The 18,436-nt window shown below is 34.6% G+C and overlaps 1 protein-coding gene across 3 annotated transcripts in view; it reads right to left on the reverse strand.

The window, feature by feature from the left end:
* Marf (Mitochondrial assembly regulatory factor) overlaps nt 1-18,436 on the reverse strand; it is a 71,361-nt gene that overhangs the window by 30,589 nt on the left and 22,336 nt on the right. For all 3 annotated transcript variants that reach the window (XM_081739623.1, XM_081739626.1, XM_081739625.1), the window contains 5 exons: nt 17,490-17,616; nt 13,140-13,302; nt 10,794-11,024; nt 7,664-7,771; nt 195-348 (listed from right to left, as the gene is read on the reverse strand). In XM_081739623.1, coding sequence (XP_081595749.1) covers nt 195-348; nt 7,664-7,771; nt 10,794-11,024; nt 13,140-13,302; nt 17,490-17,616 — 783 coding nt within the window. The remainder of the gene's footprint in view (nt 1-194; nt 349-7,663; nt 7,772-10,793; nt 11,025-13,139; nt 13,303-17,489; nt 17,617-18,436) is intronic.

An 18,436-nucleotide genomic window follows, 5' to 3' on the forward strand; every position in this document is an offset into this window, starting at 1 on the left:
TACTATTTCAAAAGTGTTCCTGAAGAAAGTGTGAGACAATACTGAAACTGAGCAAATATCTAATCAACATTCGTGGAATAAGGTACAGACATAGTTATTAAGTATCTTATAGCATCCATAGGCATATTCTTTTACAAACAGTAATTTTCACTTTGATACAGAAAACAGCTCTCAGAACGTGTTCATCTACTTACTATGTGCAGGTTGACCTTTCTGTTCCTGGAGACGTGCTTGCAATACTTCCTTCGCTGATACAAAGAAAATGCGCTCAGTAGCTTCTTCTCTAGTGCAAACCTTCAGTTCTTTCACCAGAAAGTCCACTGTCCTCTCCATATGCTGCCCTCTCACCTATAAAACAAGTCAAATAAATGCCTAAGTTTTCCTACTACAACTAACTAACTAAATAAATAAATAAATAGGTGCAACCCATAAGCTCAGTGATACCATGCACATACTATTGATATACGAATTAAGAAAAAAAGCATACGTGAATTTGGATAATATAAATAAGTTTAGAAAAGCACCGCACCGCATGCATTTGTAATAATAATAACAATGCTCAATAAAAGCTTCGATTTTATACAAAGTAACCAAGAAGCCTATACTTTCCAGCTTTATTTAGACAAAAAGCTTGAAAATGCACTAACAAGAAATTAGGCAAATAAGGATACTTATCCTTATTAAAAACAGTATTAAAAATTACTCTTTAGTCTTGTCTTAAAATAATCTTCGGCCAAAAGACACTCATTATTCTTTATCGTATAAGAAAGTGAGAGAAATTAATTTCCCTAAACCATATCTTTTATAGACGGGTATTCGATAAAAGTTCAAAGAACTGAAAAATGTGAACTGAGCCGAAAATTAAACCAAAGTGCGGACTGATTAGCATCAGCACGGTAGGTCGAAGACACGGGTTCGATTTGCGGCTGTTCTACATTTTATCACTCTATATACTTATGTAAAAATACATGCTCATAATAATTAAAATCTTTTGCTTGGGAAGCAGAATTCAAGTAATAATTCAACCTAAGTGTCAAGTTTTAAAATTAAAATGTTACTCCAGTGAAAAGTGAATGAGTACATTACAATTAAAGAAGAATTCACACAACATAAGGAAATAACTGTCATGATTAACCTTCATAATTTCACGGAAGGAATTAACGGTGAGTGATACTGGATTTGTATGTAAAAACAATTCATGTAAAATACCCTTTAGTTCTTGAAAGTGATTGGAAACAAAACTTTTAAGTATTGAGCTGACATATTGTAGTTTTTGGAATACCTGATGCTGTTTTTATTTTACAGGACTAGGTACAACAAAATGTAATACAGAGATTTTCAGACTTATATTGTACCTGGAGTAGAGATGGCCTAAATATTGTGAAAACTTGAAGTGAGAACACATATTTTAATCTGTGTAAATATATATTGTAAATGGTGTGAGTAATATCTTGTTTTCTGTATTAAATAACAACAACGCTTACTTAAATTGATCACTTTTTCCGACCTGACTAACAGTTATTTTATCACGAGTCATTAACAACAGTTTAATAATCATGTACCACCATATATATTCGAATGATTACACATACAATCATGAAAAACGAAACTCCTGTGCTTTAAAAAAAACTCTTTAACAGAAGCAAGGTTGAGTGCTTGCCGACAAGAAATAACATGCAGTTGGCACCTACAGCATGGTCTTTTTTAAATCGAATAATTTGTGTACCCGCCAATTAGCCAGCTTCAAGTCCCAGCCTGGTTCGGAGTTCGGGAATCGAGGCTCACGTAAGTAGCAGATTCCATCCTTTGTATAAGCTTATTGAACAAGCTTCAAATTAAGTTTCTTAAGTTTTCCAATTCAGCCCTGGTTTCCAATACTCCTTTTCTGGTTCAATGTTTCGGTTTCACGTTATGTATTCCTTTTCTAAACCGAGTTGTTCCCAATATCGCGATACTTCCATATAAGGCCCTGTGTTCAGACTATCCCAATCAGGATACCGTGATATTGACATATAATAGTCTTGCTAATGTCAACTTTTCCGGTATTAAAATTAAGTACTTGCATTTACTCAGAACACAGACATGAGTTCAATTTTTATGAATTTATGTTTATATTAGGGCCTGATTTACAATAATTTGAAAATAACTTTTTTTTCTAAATTTCCCTCCTGTATTTAGTGGCATCTATGCATTTACTGTAGGGATGTCCTCAACGCGTTGCGTATCATATGATTACACTACTGCTATATCTTATTGTAAGCATCCTACAGAACAATTCAATGTTCTGTATATTTTGTGTGCATCGTCAAGTTTGATGGAGGTGACCGGATGGAATAGGAGAGAGATCTTCAAATTTTCACTGAAAATTGTGATAAATCTGTCCCCCCTCCACCCCCCACTATTCAGTCCATCAGATGTCGTACACCATACTTATCACGGAATTTTCATCTGTTCTGCGCAAAATACTTCGTGTTTCGTGAATCTACATCTATTAGCGCATGACCTACAACCGTTTGAAAATAGCTCTGTATGTATTTTGAATTTTCCCGCCCGTACCACTGATTTCATTTATGAACAGAGGTCCAGTATTCATAATGTTAAATACGAAGTTATTGTTATGAAATGATTAAAGAAAAACATGTAAACACCTAATACATCCATGAATACTGAGATCCAAATCACGATACTACGCTTAAATGGTTGGTGATTTAACATTGCGCAACTGTTGTTAAGACTTAATTATCTTGTTAAAAGGCCAGCTAAATGTAGAAACATTTAAAAATAAATAAATCAATAATGAACAAAACGTAATACTACTCTCTTTGCAAATCAAAAGACGTGCATACATACTTAAAAAAAAAGTGTGCATTTTCTTCCCTTCCCCCTCCAAACCCTCTTTTCGAATTGAAATAAGACCTACGGCTCGCCCTGTAGGCTAAAGATAAGCAAATGATTAGAGAATAATTGAGTTGAGCAGATTTTGAGTTTAACGTCTCTTTCAGAAGCGAGGCTATATGAGGCGGGACTTAATGATTGACTCAACAGAAATCCGAACCACTTGAGCTCTCAACGGGAAACGCACCCGGGACTCTCACGCCAAAGGTGTGTAAGCTAACCGCTTAGCTACGAATGAGCTCAATTAGTAGAATAAGCATATGGAGGGGGAAAAAAGGAGGAGCAAAGAAAAAAACACGTGTAAGATTTTGCTAACTACAAACTCCCATGGCCTGGGATCGAACTAAGGATCCTTTGCAACCAATATGAGTGATACAGTCTGCCCTACTCCTTTTTCAAAACGACTATACACTTAAGTACATAACTGTAGAAGTTGTGTTTATACGGAGAATGAATTATAAAAGCCTTCGCAGGAATTCGCTCATTTTCGACAGTCACTTAGCTTTAGACAACTCACCCAGCCATTTTCACTATGTCAACTACTTTCTGGGACTGATGACTGAGGAAGTCACCGAAAGCTCAACAAGATAATGATTTCTATAAAATCAACTATTGTCTCCAGTTTATCTTCGAGTGCTATTTCATGAAGATTCACATTCATTGCAAAGTGTATGTAAGTTATGCAAGCGTGATAATGGCGTGCAAGTAACTTTGAAATGCAAACAATGTACTATCACTTTTTGTCATTTTTTCAACATGCTAATCCTATCGACGATATTTTCTACAAAAAGAATAGTTCAGTCGGCAGAAGTTTCTCATACAGAATGAATCTATAAACAGTAGTATCGTGCACTAATAATGGGGATTGATAATGTCTTGCTTCAGTCAAGTTCTTCCAACTAATCCCAAGCAACAAATCAGAAATAACATAGCAGCAAAACTAAATGATAACTTTTCCAACAATTACAGCCTTTAAATTACCATCCCCAGCGCATAATTCTTCATATTGTTTATATATATGTATCTACGTAAGAGCTGCGATTACAAGAATCCTATTTTTAAAAATGAAAAGTGTGTATATAGAACCCGAAGAAACGCATTAGGAAATGGTGAAGCATTAAGCACACACATAAAAAAAAAAAAAAAGTTACAAGAAGTCTTACCTCTAATTGTTCATTACGTTGCTTTGGAAAAACGGGAAAAACTTAAATTACTATTTTAATGTTCCTTTAAGTCCTCAAGAACAGTGAATTTCATTTAGAATTAATTTCAATTACAAGTTCTTATTATGGCTATTTAGAGAATAATACTAATAAGGAACTAATACTTCAGACAAAAATAAATCAATAGCACTGATAACTCGTTCAGTGACGAACTTGCTGTGGCAAGTATACATATCTCATTTATTATCTTTACGGTCTTGTATTATAAACAGAAACACTTCACTCTTTTATAAACCCCAAAATACAACACAATATGAAATAGAATTCGTATAAAAAAAAAAAAAAAAAAAAAAAGTTTCCACAATATGCAAATTTCGTGAAATTACAACGAAGTATTATGTTTTTATTATTATTGTTATATCAAACGTTAAAAAGTACCTGTATAGTAACACTTGAAAGCGCAATCCATTTAATAAATCTTTCTAAATGGTTGTCTTTAGTACAGCTCCCTGTTATTTAAATCTAATAAGATTTGAATGTAACTAAATTCTTCGTTCTCATGGTTCTGTCATGGTTTAAAGCAGTGCCATCCAACTTACGAAGCTTCTGAGCTACCGTACCGTTTTTAAATCCTGCTGTGAGCTACCAACCAAAAGGACTACCAACTTACAACAAAAACATAAATCAAAGAATTAATCTTATACAGGGTGTCTACTAAAATTCCAAAATGAAATTTCGTGACTTTTTCGTGACCTTTTCTTCACAAAATCATAAAATTTCCTAACATTTTCAAGAGCGAATTTGGGTACAAATTAGGCCGAATTTTCATCCATGCGATAGAAACGTACTTTGCTTGCGATTTGGTAGCGTCTAAAGCCGACCATAGACATTTCTAGCGGTGATTTTTTGACGTTTTATAGAATGAAATTTTCCAATCTGTACTTACATTTGTACAGTTAAAAAAATCGTTAAAAAAAGCTAAATTTCGTGACTTTCATGACCGTTTTCTGATTTCGTGACATTTGTGACTTTCGTGACCGATAGACACCCTGTTATAGGAATCAAGGTTAGCCAACCAGAGCGCTAACGCGATCTATGGAAAGTGTCCCATGTGCTACTAGTAGCTCGCGATCGACTGTTTGCTAATCACTGGTCTAAAGAAAAAGAGTGAAGTTTAAAGAACTCAGGAAATGAAATCAAGTGGAGAAAATCGACGATATTGTCCAATCAAAACCTCATTATAGCTCAGGATCGAACCCAAGGTCCTTCGCCTCAAGATATGAAGACTATAATTAAGCCACAACACAGAATGCGAATACTTCAAATCAATCTCCTTAAGGAAAATTGGATTGGAGTCCCATTGTACCGCACCGGCTGAACCATAAAATGTATCACTAACCCAATAAAAGGTACAGGCCACTGCAAACATTTATTTACAAAATCCAGACAAAATTTTAGCCGAGGTATTTGAATCTGAAAAACTTTGTTTGAAGAAAACTTACTATAAGTAAGCTATCACTGGTGTACTTTCCCATGAGAAATGACTAATTCCCTATTTAGGGATGTTAAAGAAATATTTACGAACTATCAATAAAACCAACTAGAGTGTTTTTCAAAAAAACATCCGACAAAATTTCACGCCATAAGTAAACAACTACTTGAAGATGTTTTATGGAAACTGACACACCATATAGCAGAGATACTAATGAAGCATATATTTAAATGTGTCCCTTTAGAAAAAACTTTTGTGAAGAAAGAAAGAAAAAAACTATTCTTCCACAAACTACCTGTTGTGGATATTTTTATGAAAAATTAGTCATGCCATATTTTAGTTATTAATGAAAAAAAAAATATGAAGTACTAGCTGAACGCCTTTGTGTGGGGAATAGGCTTATGAGAAATATTTGAAAGGCGTATATGAACTCCCTTCCTCCGCAAGATGCACATTTCAATCGAAAATGGATGGTGAGTGCAGCTCGACCAAATTGCTAAATACATTCACTTCATTACCATTGCCGTCTAACACCTTCGGTGTGATTTATTCTTACTCTACTATTCTGTCATTGGACAAAGCATGACTAGTTCTCCTTCCTACATTTGCTCGTTTCCTCGCTGGCAATGTATGGTTTATATTGCAAGTCTATGTTAATAAAAAATCGAAGATATTTTATAGTATGTAAAATGAAAAACGGATAGTGTTATAGCATATATTTTGAACTTCCGCTAGCGCCAAGTCCTCCTTCCACTTACAATACACATTTTAAGACAATGACAGGATAAAACACAGTTCGGAGGTAGGTACTAAACGTGTTTCACACTTCATGTCAATTGGTTAAGCAGTTTTCCTGTGATCCGATCACGAAAAAGAAAAATGAAATCTTTGAGTTTAAAGTTTATCATTATGCCCGTTAGGCTAAGGGAGATGATGATTACAGCGAGTGAAAGATGATACAAGAATTGACGGAATGAGAAAGTGGAAGGAAACGAAAGTAACCCGAGAAAAGCAACGAGCACTATTTGTCCACCACAAACTTATTTGGCCGGGGTTCGAACCTAGGGACTCCACACATCAGAGGTAAGCGCTCTACCACTGAGCCATTGTTCCCCCCAAACGATCAAGAAAAAGATTACCTTCAGTTTTATTTATATTGATCAACAAAATATTTAAAAAAAAAAAAGAAGAAGAAGAAGAAGAAGAAGAAGAAGAAAACCGTCCGAAGAGAACTTTACTTCCAAGAGTAAACATTTTTTTTTTCTTACTTTTGAAATAGGAAGAAAATCGTGGAAGATATCATAAATATATGTATAATTTCGTCCGGATACGTTGAACATTATGACCTCTAGGCAAGTGTACATACATCTAGACGCACGGATTTCGAAAGACCTTTCCGGTATGCAGGGGGCATTTTTTCCCTACTATCGCCATTCGAAAGTATAAATTAAAAATTCAACCTCCAATCACTCTCAATATACGCAAATGAAGACTTTTAAGATATGCCCATGCCTCATCATATTAATTTATGAAACGATATGATTGGAAATACCACGAAAGAAAAATGAGATCTTTCAATTTTACGTCCCACGATTGTCATGTAGACGATGATGAAGATAATGAATTGAAATGTTGGAATGAAGAAAGTGGGAGGGAATGGCAAAATCCTGAGAAAACACACGCACATAGTGTTCGTCCAACACAAATCCTACTTGACACATGTTCAAGAATCAGGGGCACAACTACGAAAGAAAACATATAGCACTGTATTCACACACCGTAACCTGATATCACCCTCTCAACATTGCACTTAACATGTTAAGTGCTTTAAAATAAGCCAATGCAGCACCCCTGGAACCTTTTTCACACACAGCACACACATACCGAAACACTGAATACAGTAAAATCAATCTTATCAGAGTCCAAATAACTAAATTTCGCTACTAATTTACTTATTCAATCAATTAACTGGAAATAGTTTACAGGGGGGTCTACAAGTCTTCATTTAGTAATGCTGCATGGAGCATGCATCTAGTTGAAAGTTGTAAAAAAGAGGATAAAAATTAAAATAGAACTGAGATTCAGATATGGAAAAATATACAGTAAGTATTACCTGATCAAGGAACTCTGGTTCAGAAGCAGATGCGTCCCATCGGTTATTTAAAATAAAAATATTTGGTTTGGACAACCTCGTTGATACCTTATGGAAGAAGTTCTTCTCCTGGAAAATGGAATAATTTTCAGAATTAATTTAAGGGTAAAACTAATTTTTAGTATTAGTAGTATGTGCGTTACTGTTAGAAGTGTATGTCACCGTTGCGAGAAAAACAACAATAATTATAATTTACTACTTAAGTCTATTTTTATTTATATATACATAGACCACAAAAAATCTATTCCAGCAAAGTAAAAAAAAAAAAAAATCAGTTATTCGTAACGAACGACATACTTTTTAAGCACCACAAAAATTAGTTTGTTTTTCTCCAAAAATTACGCATGAGAACTTACACTCAAACACCTCATTTTCTTCAGCTAGGTGTTGTTTATTGAATTATACAAGTCTAATCTTTTGTACAGTCAGCGACAAAAGTTCCTCCCATTTAGTGAAATTACTTTCGTAAATTGTCCTTTCGTAATTAGAATGAAAGGACAGTTTGAGTATAGCTTTCAGTAAATTAAAAAAGAATATAATTTTCTGTATGTGCCAACCATACCACCGTTATTCCCAAAATAAATTTTACCAGACGGAAAGAACTTTTGTCGTTGATTGTACAACAATATTATAGTTGAACAAAATTAAAGTTTAAAAGCTATTCATACTACTTGTAAAGAAAAGCAAGAAATTTATATAAATTTATCTCATGAAGCAAGTTTCCGGCAACATCATTTTCTGTTTTCTGAGATGATGATAAAAGCACAGGAACAAAACATTTACAAGATTTTTTTTTTTTTTTTTTTTAAAGTAAGAACATATTTATTTCAGAACTCAAGATCAGAGTGTCGATTAGAAAAAAGAAAACCGTTCTCAACTTTCAAATTTCTTTAGTGCGAGCGGTCCCAGGTTCGATTCCCGGTGGAGACATTCGAGCGGAAAGCTGCAACAGCTTTCGTAGGTCAGCAATCCCGAGTGAGGTTTTCCCTCATTCGCATTAGCCAAATGCTGGGATAGTACCTACCATAATGGTCCCAGACCGCTTCCTTCCTTCTCAATTCCCCGGCTAGTGTGATCGTCAAGGAACGCCATCCCTCATATGTGACGGTCTAACATGTCCATTGATGTTGGAAGTCGAGAAATATGATTCTAATCCTAATCAAATTTCAAAATTATAAACCACGAAAGGCATAGGTTCTCATCGAATAGAATACTTTTCTTTTCGACCTGGCAGATAAGCGATAGATTCGTGTAATCTTCATAATGTGCACTACGCGCAAGATACGACACAAAAACTGTGTTCACTGAAGTTCACTAATATTTACATTCAGTTCTTACAATATGTGCGTCAAAGCTGGGATTATGGGTGTCACACTGTTAGGAGTACATATCACCATTAGAAGAAAGAAAAATCGATACAATCTGATACTTAATGGTGTACTTTATATATATATACACATACACAACACAGTACATAAATAAACAGTCTGTCAGTCAGTTTCAGCTATTATTATTACTGACAATGAACGATATAAGAACAACAAGTATTGGCGGTTTGATATTCTAGTACAGAGTTCGTGTTCAAGCCCTTGTCTTGTATCATGTGAATTACTTTTTCGTTGGAAAGGTCGGCGTATATATTGCATTTCAGTGCCGCCACTGTCGCAGGCCGAAGCATTGTGGTTTCTCTACTGAATGCCATTCACTGTTTCGTGTTCTGTCCTGTTACATTTGGTGTGTGTTTGTCGTTGAGAATTGAGCAAATGCCAATGGAAAACTTGTCAGTTACCGTTGTTTTGGCTAGATTTTCTTCAACTTTTCAATTCTTTAGCATCATAATTACTTTTCTTTTCTCAAAAACTATGTATGAGTACCTTCAAGCATCTAAATTTGGATCAGGTCAAGGTGATCTATCGACTGATATGATACAGTCTTATGTTTAGACCATGTTTTAGCCTTTATCATAACTTTGGGCTGTATTTTATTCTTGCAGATGTCATAATGAAAAGCATGATGAAGGTATACTTTACTATCAGTTTCACCTTAATAGGTTGCACGGTTCCCGCACATCATAATTATTTAGGTTTCCAAAATTATTTCGTTTTTTTCTAATTTCCTCGAGGACTACAAAGGTTTTACCAAATACCTATCCATATACGAGGGATGATCAGAAACTAAGGTTACAAGGCCGCTATTTCTAATTTCTTGAAGAGTTATAGAGGAATGAGGAGTGTGTGCTAATTTTAATACATGGAGTTGGCAACTGTTCAGTTTCAGCCACCCGCCACCTACGGCGTTAGTTGTAGGTAAACACAAATGGCTACTCGTTTTAAAAACTGGACTCTCAAAGAAGTCCGCTCAGTTATTTTATTCCTGTGAGCGAAACATGTAACCGCGGCTGAAGTTCACCGGCAGCTGGTAGAGGTTTACAGAAAGACTAATGTCTTGTCAGCGTGTCACAGAATGGTGTCGAAAGTTTGCGGCTGATAGAGAAAACGTCATCGACGAGGAGCGTACTGGCCGACCCAGCACGGCATCAATAGATCTGAAGACAGCTCGTGTGGAGGAGCTGATTTAGGCTCTCTACACCCCAGACCTCGTTCCAAGCGACTTTCACATCGTTCCCGCACTTGAAAGAGCACATAGGAGGCCGTTGCTTTGCTTCAGACCAGAAGGTGAAACACTTCGTGACAGCGTGGCTGAATACGCAAGGACAGGATTTTTACCAGGAAGGATTCTTCAAACTCATCACACGATACGACAAGTGTCTCAACCAATATGGCGACTAAGTCGAAAAGTAACCTAATTATGTACTATCTGTTGGGTGTATTTGTTGTATGAAATAATAGTTGGCTGTATTGGTTGTATGAAATAATGCCTACACGTTTCACTATAGGCTTTGTAACCTTACTTTTTGATCACCATTCGTAATTTTGTTCAGCATTCTGTATGTTATTTTTAAACATATTTCTTTTTCCGTTAAACAATAAGAATATTGTAGAATTTATTAAGAGTGTTATCTAATACATATTTGAAGTTGTTAATTGATTCACATACAAATATCAATGATAATAATACTAATCGTACATACCGTAACCATTAACGTGGATTCAGCATTAGCTACCAAAACGAACACGTCAGCATCCAGGCAGTGTTTATCAATCCATTCATCTAGATTGGGTGAAACATCAATACCTGGAGAGTCCACAAACACCACATCATCCCTGAGCAAAAGGCATTTTTCCTTCGGCCAAAATATCCTCACAAGTTGACTCTCGCCTAGCTTCTCTTTGCACAACGCATGTGCTAGCTGACCAACGGACTGCAGAGAGAACAGTGAAATGGCACATTATTACAAAACTAGAAGAAATGGTTACAAATATGTATTTGAACTTATTGTTACGATCTTTAACAGGATCTACACTTCTCGTCTAATTGCACTTTAATATTGAATCCTCCACATACTGCAGAATGGGCTAGTATAATGGATGAGTATGCAAAAACATCTCCATTACCGTACACATAAGGACTAACTTAACATATAACTTATTTACTTACTCAATGGGTTACGGAATCTGCAAGTTAACGTGAATAATAATAATAATAATAATAATAATAATAATAATAATAATAATAATAATAATAATAATAATAATAACAACTCCGGTGGATAATATCCTGCCACTCCAATTCACTCACAATTGGTATTAGAATTAAATGATGTAACTAACCTTAGTGACAAATGTTTATCCCAGCGAAATAATACCCATTGGGAAAGCTATTAAAAAAACATTACATATCGAAAGGAATAAGTTTGAAACATAAGAATAAGTTTGAATAATAAGAATGAAGAAATTCAAGTTAAATTAGGATGAAGGTAACCATGATAAGAATTGGGTTACTTTCATTCAATCAATGGAAAAGTTATAAATGATTTCGTTTAAAGGGAGTACTACCAATGGTTACATTCAAAAATTTAAGTTACATGAAGTTTTAACTTCTTATTTAGTCACATTAAGCACAAAGCTCAGATAGTGGAGCAACTGGCCATACAGTTATAAAATAATAAAATCCACACGGATTGTTTTGTGTAAAGTACTTGATACTTTTTATTGCATATGTCACTTGTTTATTTTCTGATTTATTCTTTTACTTGTATTTTTTATTTTTTATTTTTTTTATTTTTTTTTAAGTTTTTTTCTGTTCCTTTCGATATGTAATGTTTAATATTGTACTCTTTTGACAAGGTTAGGTGGTAGAGCAGCCATGGCTGAACCTCGCATGCTTCAATAAAGACATTTTCATTTCATAAAGTAATGGTTTGACAGTTCATAAACTACAAGTTTGGTACTTCATTTATTTAGATTTGTGGTATTTTTATGGCAGATGTGAGCGGTAAATTTTATTTAATATTAGTTATGCACAAATAAATATGTAAGTTTAGTGAATTCATTAATTTCCACACTTGGAGCAACCAGGAATAAGAGCAGAACTCGAAATAATTTCGCTGGGATAAACACATTGGTACTGTAAGGTTTTTCGTATCATTTGGTTGCGCAAAATGTGGCAAGCGGTTTGAGAAATTACATAGTACAAATTCTATCTGAATTAGGAATGGGAAAAACAGTTTGTATATATATATATATATATATATATATATATATACAGGAAACCGGTTTGTAGAAAAAATGACACTTCGGTTTTGATAGAAAATCGAACAGGTTAGGAGAAAAACAGACATTTCGGTTTTGATTTAAAAAAAAAAATCAACCCGCTTTTTGATAGAAAACAAACTAGTTTCGATAGGAAAACCAAACCGATAGTTTTCAAAAACTGATTTCGTTTTTCCCTTTCTTCTACAAACAGTTTTTGTGCCCACCATTAATCTAAATACTCACGTTCGCAATCGTATTGTACAAACAGAATGGACTTCAGTAAAGTAAGTTGAATAAGTGGTAAAAGTCTTTTGATACCTGACTTTTTAAAATTTAATAAAGAATATCTCCGGTAGGTTAACGGTTATGTTTTTCCGCACCCTGTGTAAAGCAATCGAAATTAGTACTTACAAATACGCAATGGAAACTCGCAATCTGTTGGATTTTATTCACAGCCACGAATATTTCATTCGATTATTCGCACATTTTAAGCTACAAACTAACAAATTATTATAATTACGATGAGCTATAGTAGAACTTTAAGTTCTCCAGTTTTAAGAATTTGAGCTCTATCTCTTAATGACTTTTCGACACAAGGATTAGCACACGACCCGCCAGCATTAGCCTGATTTTATGTATTATCAAATAACCTGGAAACTACTTGACTACCCTGTCTGGACGAATGATATCACTGACCAGAAGATCTCCAATTTACGTGTTCAGTTTGTTCATATAGATTATTCAGACTGTTTTTAACTTCATATGATAACGGTGAGACTTACCTTTACATTTTGCCTTTCACTGGAACCAGCAGTGATAAGATAGGCTTCACTACTTTCGGAACCTTCCACTTGGAGGAAGCAGTTTGTTGTATGGCCAATACCACTTGGCAGAATTTTATCTCGTAACATTGCATTAATAACTGTACTTTTCCCATTGCTCGTTCTGAAGAAAGAAGAATAACATAATAAATACATTTCGTTCCCTGATCAACAGAATCAAAAATAAATAAATTCTTTATTTCTCTGTTCCATAGTTATGTTCTGTAGGTTAAAGACAACAGATAACTAATAAAGAGCGAATGATCATAACGGGATTGGGAGAATGTGAATATGAAAGAAAATGGAAAAACTTAGGGAAAAAGATGTTGCTCACATGGTCCAGAATTGAGCCAGAAATCCCTTGTACAAGAAGTAAGTACTCTACCACTGACTCATTATGATTTCATCATTTACGGTAGGAGCGAAGTTAGACCACAATGTAACTGGAAAACTTATTCTTGTATCTCAGCTCAATCATAGGTTGGTGGACAACATGGGAATTTTAAAACTTTTTTCTTCCTTGAAAGAGCTGTTTTATACTTTGATAAAATCTCTTCTTCGTAACTGCATCTAGATATTCAACCCTTGGTCTTCCTCTTCCTGGTTTTCCTTCTGCCTTTCCCTCTATCAACACGGTGATCCAATCAGAGTGCCGAATAAGATGGCCAAGCATGCTGTTTCTTCTTTTTCCCATTATCTTCATGATCTGTCGTCCTTCATTAGCTTCCTTTAGTACGTCTTTGTTCCTTTTCCTTTCGGTCCATGATATGAGCGGCATTCTGCGCCAACACCACATTTCAAATGCTTTCAGCTTGGATATTTCAGCTTTTCTCAGTGTCCATGTCTCTGATCCGTAAAGCGCCACTCTTACCAGTCTTAATAAATCGTTTTCGAACGTCCAACGACACATTTCTTGATGTTAGCAGTCCTCTTTTCCTATTGAATGCCTGTGCCATTCTTGAACTTACGTCTTTTTCATTTCTTCCGTCTGAGGATATTAAGACTTCCTAAACAGAAGAACGTCTTAACGTCATCGATTTTCTCTCCCTCTAGCCACACGTTTGGCCCTTCCTGTCTTGCTCACTTTATCACTTTGGTTTTCTTCTTATTTATCTTTATTTTGGAAGACAATATCAATCGTTATTTTAGTTCAATTCTAGGAATAAGAATATTGATATAATTACAAATCAAAATATCAACCACACTGAAAAAACACAGAACATATCCAAAACTCTTTATTTCGCGAAAATAAATATTCTGAATTACAAAAATTGAATATTTAGGACTTAGAAGAAAATTTTAATGGAACGTTTTCTTGAAAGAATATTTTTAAAGATACCTATTAACTGAGCTAGTGTAGAGCTACTACCTGTTTTGCCATCTTAGTTTTCACAATTTTAGTGATACGGTTATCCTCTCTTAGATAAAAGATTATTTTTCAAAAATTAAAATAATTCAAGATAAATTCTTTTAATAAAAGACAAAGGTAGTTAATGCTTTGTTTTTATCAGTTTTAAGCTCACTAGCATATCCTGCCACAATCGCAACCTGTATCGCAACCCGAAACAATGCTAACATAACTTATTATCGAATATTAAATTTCAGAAACAATTATCCTCTTTTTACAAACATCTTATTAAAATATTTTTAAGAAAAAATGAAATACAGAGAAGCATGCTGTTTCTTCTTTTTCCTATTATCTTCATAATCTGTCCTCCATCATTAGCTTCCTTTAGTACGTCTTCGTTCCTTTTCCTTTCGGTCCATGATATGAGCAGCATTCTGCGCCAACACCTCATTTCAAATGCTTCCAGCTTGGATATTTCAGCTTTTCTCAATGGCCATGTCTCTGATCCGTAAAGCGCCACGCTTCATACCAGTCTTAATAAATCGTTTTCGAACGTCCAACGACACATTTCTTGATGTTAGTAGTCCTCTTTTCCTATTGAATGCCTGTGCCATTCTTGAACTTATGTCTTTTTCATTTCTTCCGTCTGAGGATATTAGACTTCCTAAATAGGAGAACGTCTTAACGTCTTCGATTTTCTCTCCCTCTAGCCACACGTTTGGCCCTTCCTGTCTTGCTCTTGTGCACTTTATCACTTTGGTTTTCTTCTTATCTTTATTTTGGAAGACAATGGAAGACAATATCAATCGTTATTTTCGTTCAATTCTAGGAATAAGAATATTGATATAATTACATATCAAAATATCAACCACATTGAAAAAAACACAGAACATATCCAAAACTCTTTATTTCGCGAAAATAAATATTCTAAATTACAAAAATTGAATATTGAGGACTTAGAAGAAAATTTTAATGGAACGTTTTCTTGAAAGAATGTTTTTAAAGATACCTATTAACTGAGCTAGTGTAGAGCTACTACCTGTTTTGCCATCTTAGTTTTCACAATTTTAGTGATATGGTTATCCTCTCTTAGATAAAAGATTATTTTTCAAGAATTAATATAATTCAAGATAAATTCTTTTAATAAAAGACAAAGGTAGTTAATGCTTTGTTTTTATCAGTTTTAAGCTCACTAGCATATCCTGCCAGAATTGAAACCAGTATCGACACAGAAACAATGCCAACATAACTTATTATCGAATATTAAATTTCAGAAACAATTATCCTCTTTTTACAAACATCTTATTAAAATATTTTTAAGAAAAAATGAAATACAGAGAAGATAACAAACGGAGATTATACGAATAAATTCGGTAACTTAAACAAACTTGTTACCTTCTGAACTAACAGAATACGAGAACAAGCAAGTCTACAGAATAAAGAAAAGTACAATGATAAAACACGAAACTATATATAAAGTGAATTACAAAAATAGTAAAAACAATCACACACACTAAAAAAGGAAGTACAATATGAGCACTACTGAAAAAATTCAGCTTGGTAGGGGAAGTAAGGAGAAAGAAAAATTAAAGAACAAAGAAAAATCTAGGTAATGTTTGGACGCCATGTTGGAATGAAGTTCATGTGATAGTGTTACACGTTGAAAGTAAATAGAAGAAGATAAAACTAATGGGATAGGAACGTCGATTAGAGTGTGTGAGAGCAAAGGAATTCACGTAAGATAGGAAAGAAAAATGCTTTGAAAAACTTAAAATTAACGAAGAGATCTGAATGTAGAGCATTTTAGCTACAATGCTCATAGTGAGTGTTGTTAATATGTGCAATTATGTTCTCCTGAAAAAAAAAAAAAAAAAAAAAATGAAATAGATAACTTTCGTTTCTGAATACATATTGGTATATTAGATTCTACGAGGTCCGTACCAGAAGTACGTGTCATTTCACCACAGTTCAAATATAATAAGAGTACATTAATACAATTCAATTTAAATCAGCTTTGGAGTTTGAGGCTTAACTGTGCAATAAAGCCATTTTGATACTGACCCGAAATGACGGATTTCACCATAGAGGTGCCTAATAAAGACGTCCACATATGAAAAATATATCGATAATTATTATCAGTTGAAGGACATTCCACTGTTCTTTCTAACTGTACTATGCGGAGTATATTTATGGGGCAGGGGAAGGGGTAAACTGAAGATCTCCTACGGTCCGAAAACCCAATATGTGCAACCACCTCAGACAATATTGCCCTTGTTGAGACCCTAGTCACAGAGGACAGAAGGCTAGGACCGGATATCTGTAATTTTAAATGATTCTCTCACTGCATCATGGAAAGAATTTTGACAGATCGGTTGAAGTTAAGGGCGGTTAATGGTTAGATCCTTCGGTAGGTCGAAGACGGTCTCCCGGAAGCTTTTTACAGGGTAAGAACATCGAAGTGGTCTCTCATTCACTGTGCTCTCAAGAATAATCTCCTAGTGACCTCTGCCAGTTTTCAAAAATTGAAAGATTCATTACGACGCTGATGCTTTCCGCTCAGAAAACCCGTCTTAGTGTACCTGTGGGTAAAAAACACACCCTGAAATTACTTCGAAGATGCTTCTGGATGGTGGATACACAAACTGCGACGGTGTATGGAAGTGGACGAAGATTACGTTGAAAAGTGACGGAAAATATTGAACATGACCATAGTTATATACACGGAACGTTTTTAGATATGTATCTCGTATCATTGTGGTCATCGTACTGATCAGATACAGCATAATAATACATCGAATCACTGATAATGATAAGTTTTATATTTGTATATTGTTTTTTTTTTAAAAATCCTATTCACATTATTTACAAGAACAGGAAATATATACTATTTTTCCACCTTCAAATAATACTTGGTTGACAGTAAAGAAATATTAGGTATGTATATTCATAAAGCTAATACTCACCTACCAAAGAACGCCACTTTCATGTGATCCCTGGCAAGGACATCTCGTATATCTTTTACCTTTTTAATATACGTTTCTACATCTTTCACCTGTTGCTCCGGAAGTATGTTTCTCTCCTGAGAAACAGCTACAAAAAAACAAAAACAATTTCATCAAGTATTACACTAGAAATTATAGACGATTATGGTCTAAGACACAATAACATACACTTCTTTACTTAATATATTTCAATTACCACATAGGCTTCCAGGTTACCAAAAGATAAATAAATAAATGTTCGCGTTTTGTCGGGTGAAGCGTCAGGAAAATTCAAAACTTAAAAGAAATATCGTAGTCTTGTAACGCTTCCTGTAGTACAATTATTACCATCGTCACTCCAAGTAGCACTATTGAGGGGGGCGCGGTGGCTCAGTGGTAGTGCGCTTACCTCTGGTGTGTCAGGTCCATGCTTCGATCCCCAGCCAAGTAAGCTTGAGGTGGAAAACATCGTGACCCTGGGTTTTCTCAGATTTCGAAAACATCGTGTCCCTGGGTTTCCTCCAACTTTTTCATTCCACCAATTCTTCCATCACCATTCACTTGTTTTAATCATCGTTTCCTTTACCTGAAGGGCATAACGTGGGACGTTAAACTGAAAGATTTCATTTCATTTTTTCATGAATATTGAAGCAAAATCTATATTAAAACATTGTAATGTTCTCTGAACGACGCTTAAGACAATGATATTTAAAGCTATGTAAACTCAGCATGAAAACTGGAGACAGAAATTCTTGTATATTAATTTTTCTTATCAACTATACAAAACTTGCAATATTTTCTTACGATGATATAACAACCTGAAGACCAGAATAGATGAAATTTTAACATTCTGTTTAATAATCTTTTTAGTACGAAGGTAGAGCTTGTCAGGAATCCGCTTGACATTTAATTTTCCAGAAGACGCCATG

Source organism: Thermobia domestica, chromosome 15 (genome assembly GCF_964235325.1).
Source record: "Thermobia domestica chromosome 15, izTheDome1.hap1.1, whole genome shotgun sequence".
In the NCBI taxonomy this organism is placed as follows: domain Eukaryota; kingdom Metazoa; phylum Arthropoda; class Insecta; order Zygentoma; family Lepismatidae; genus Thermobia; species Thermobia domestica.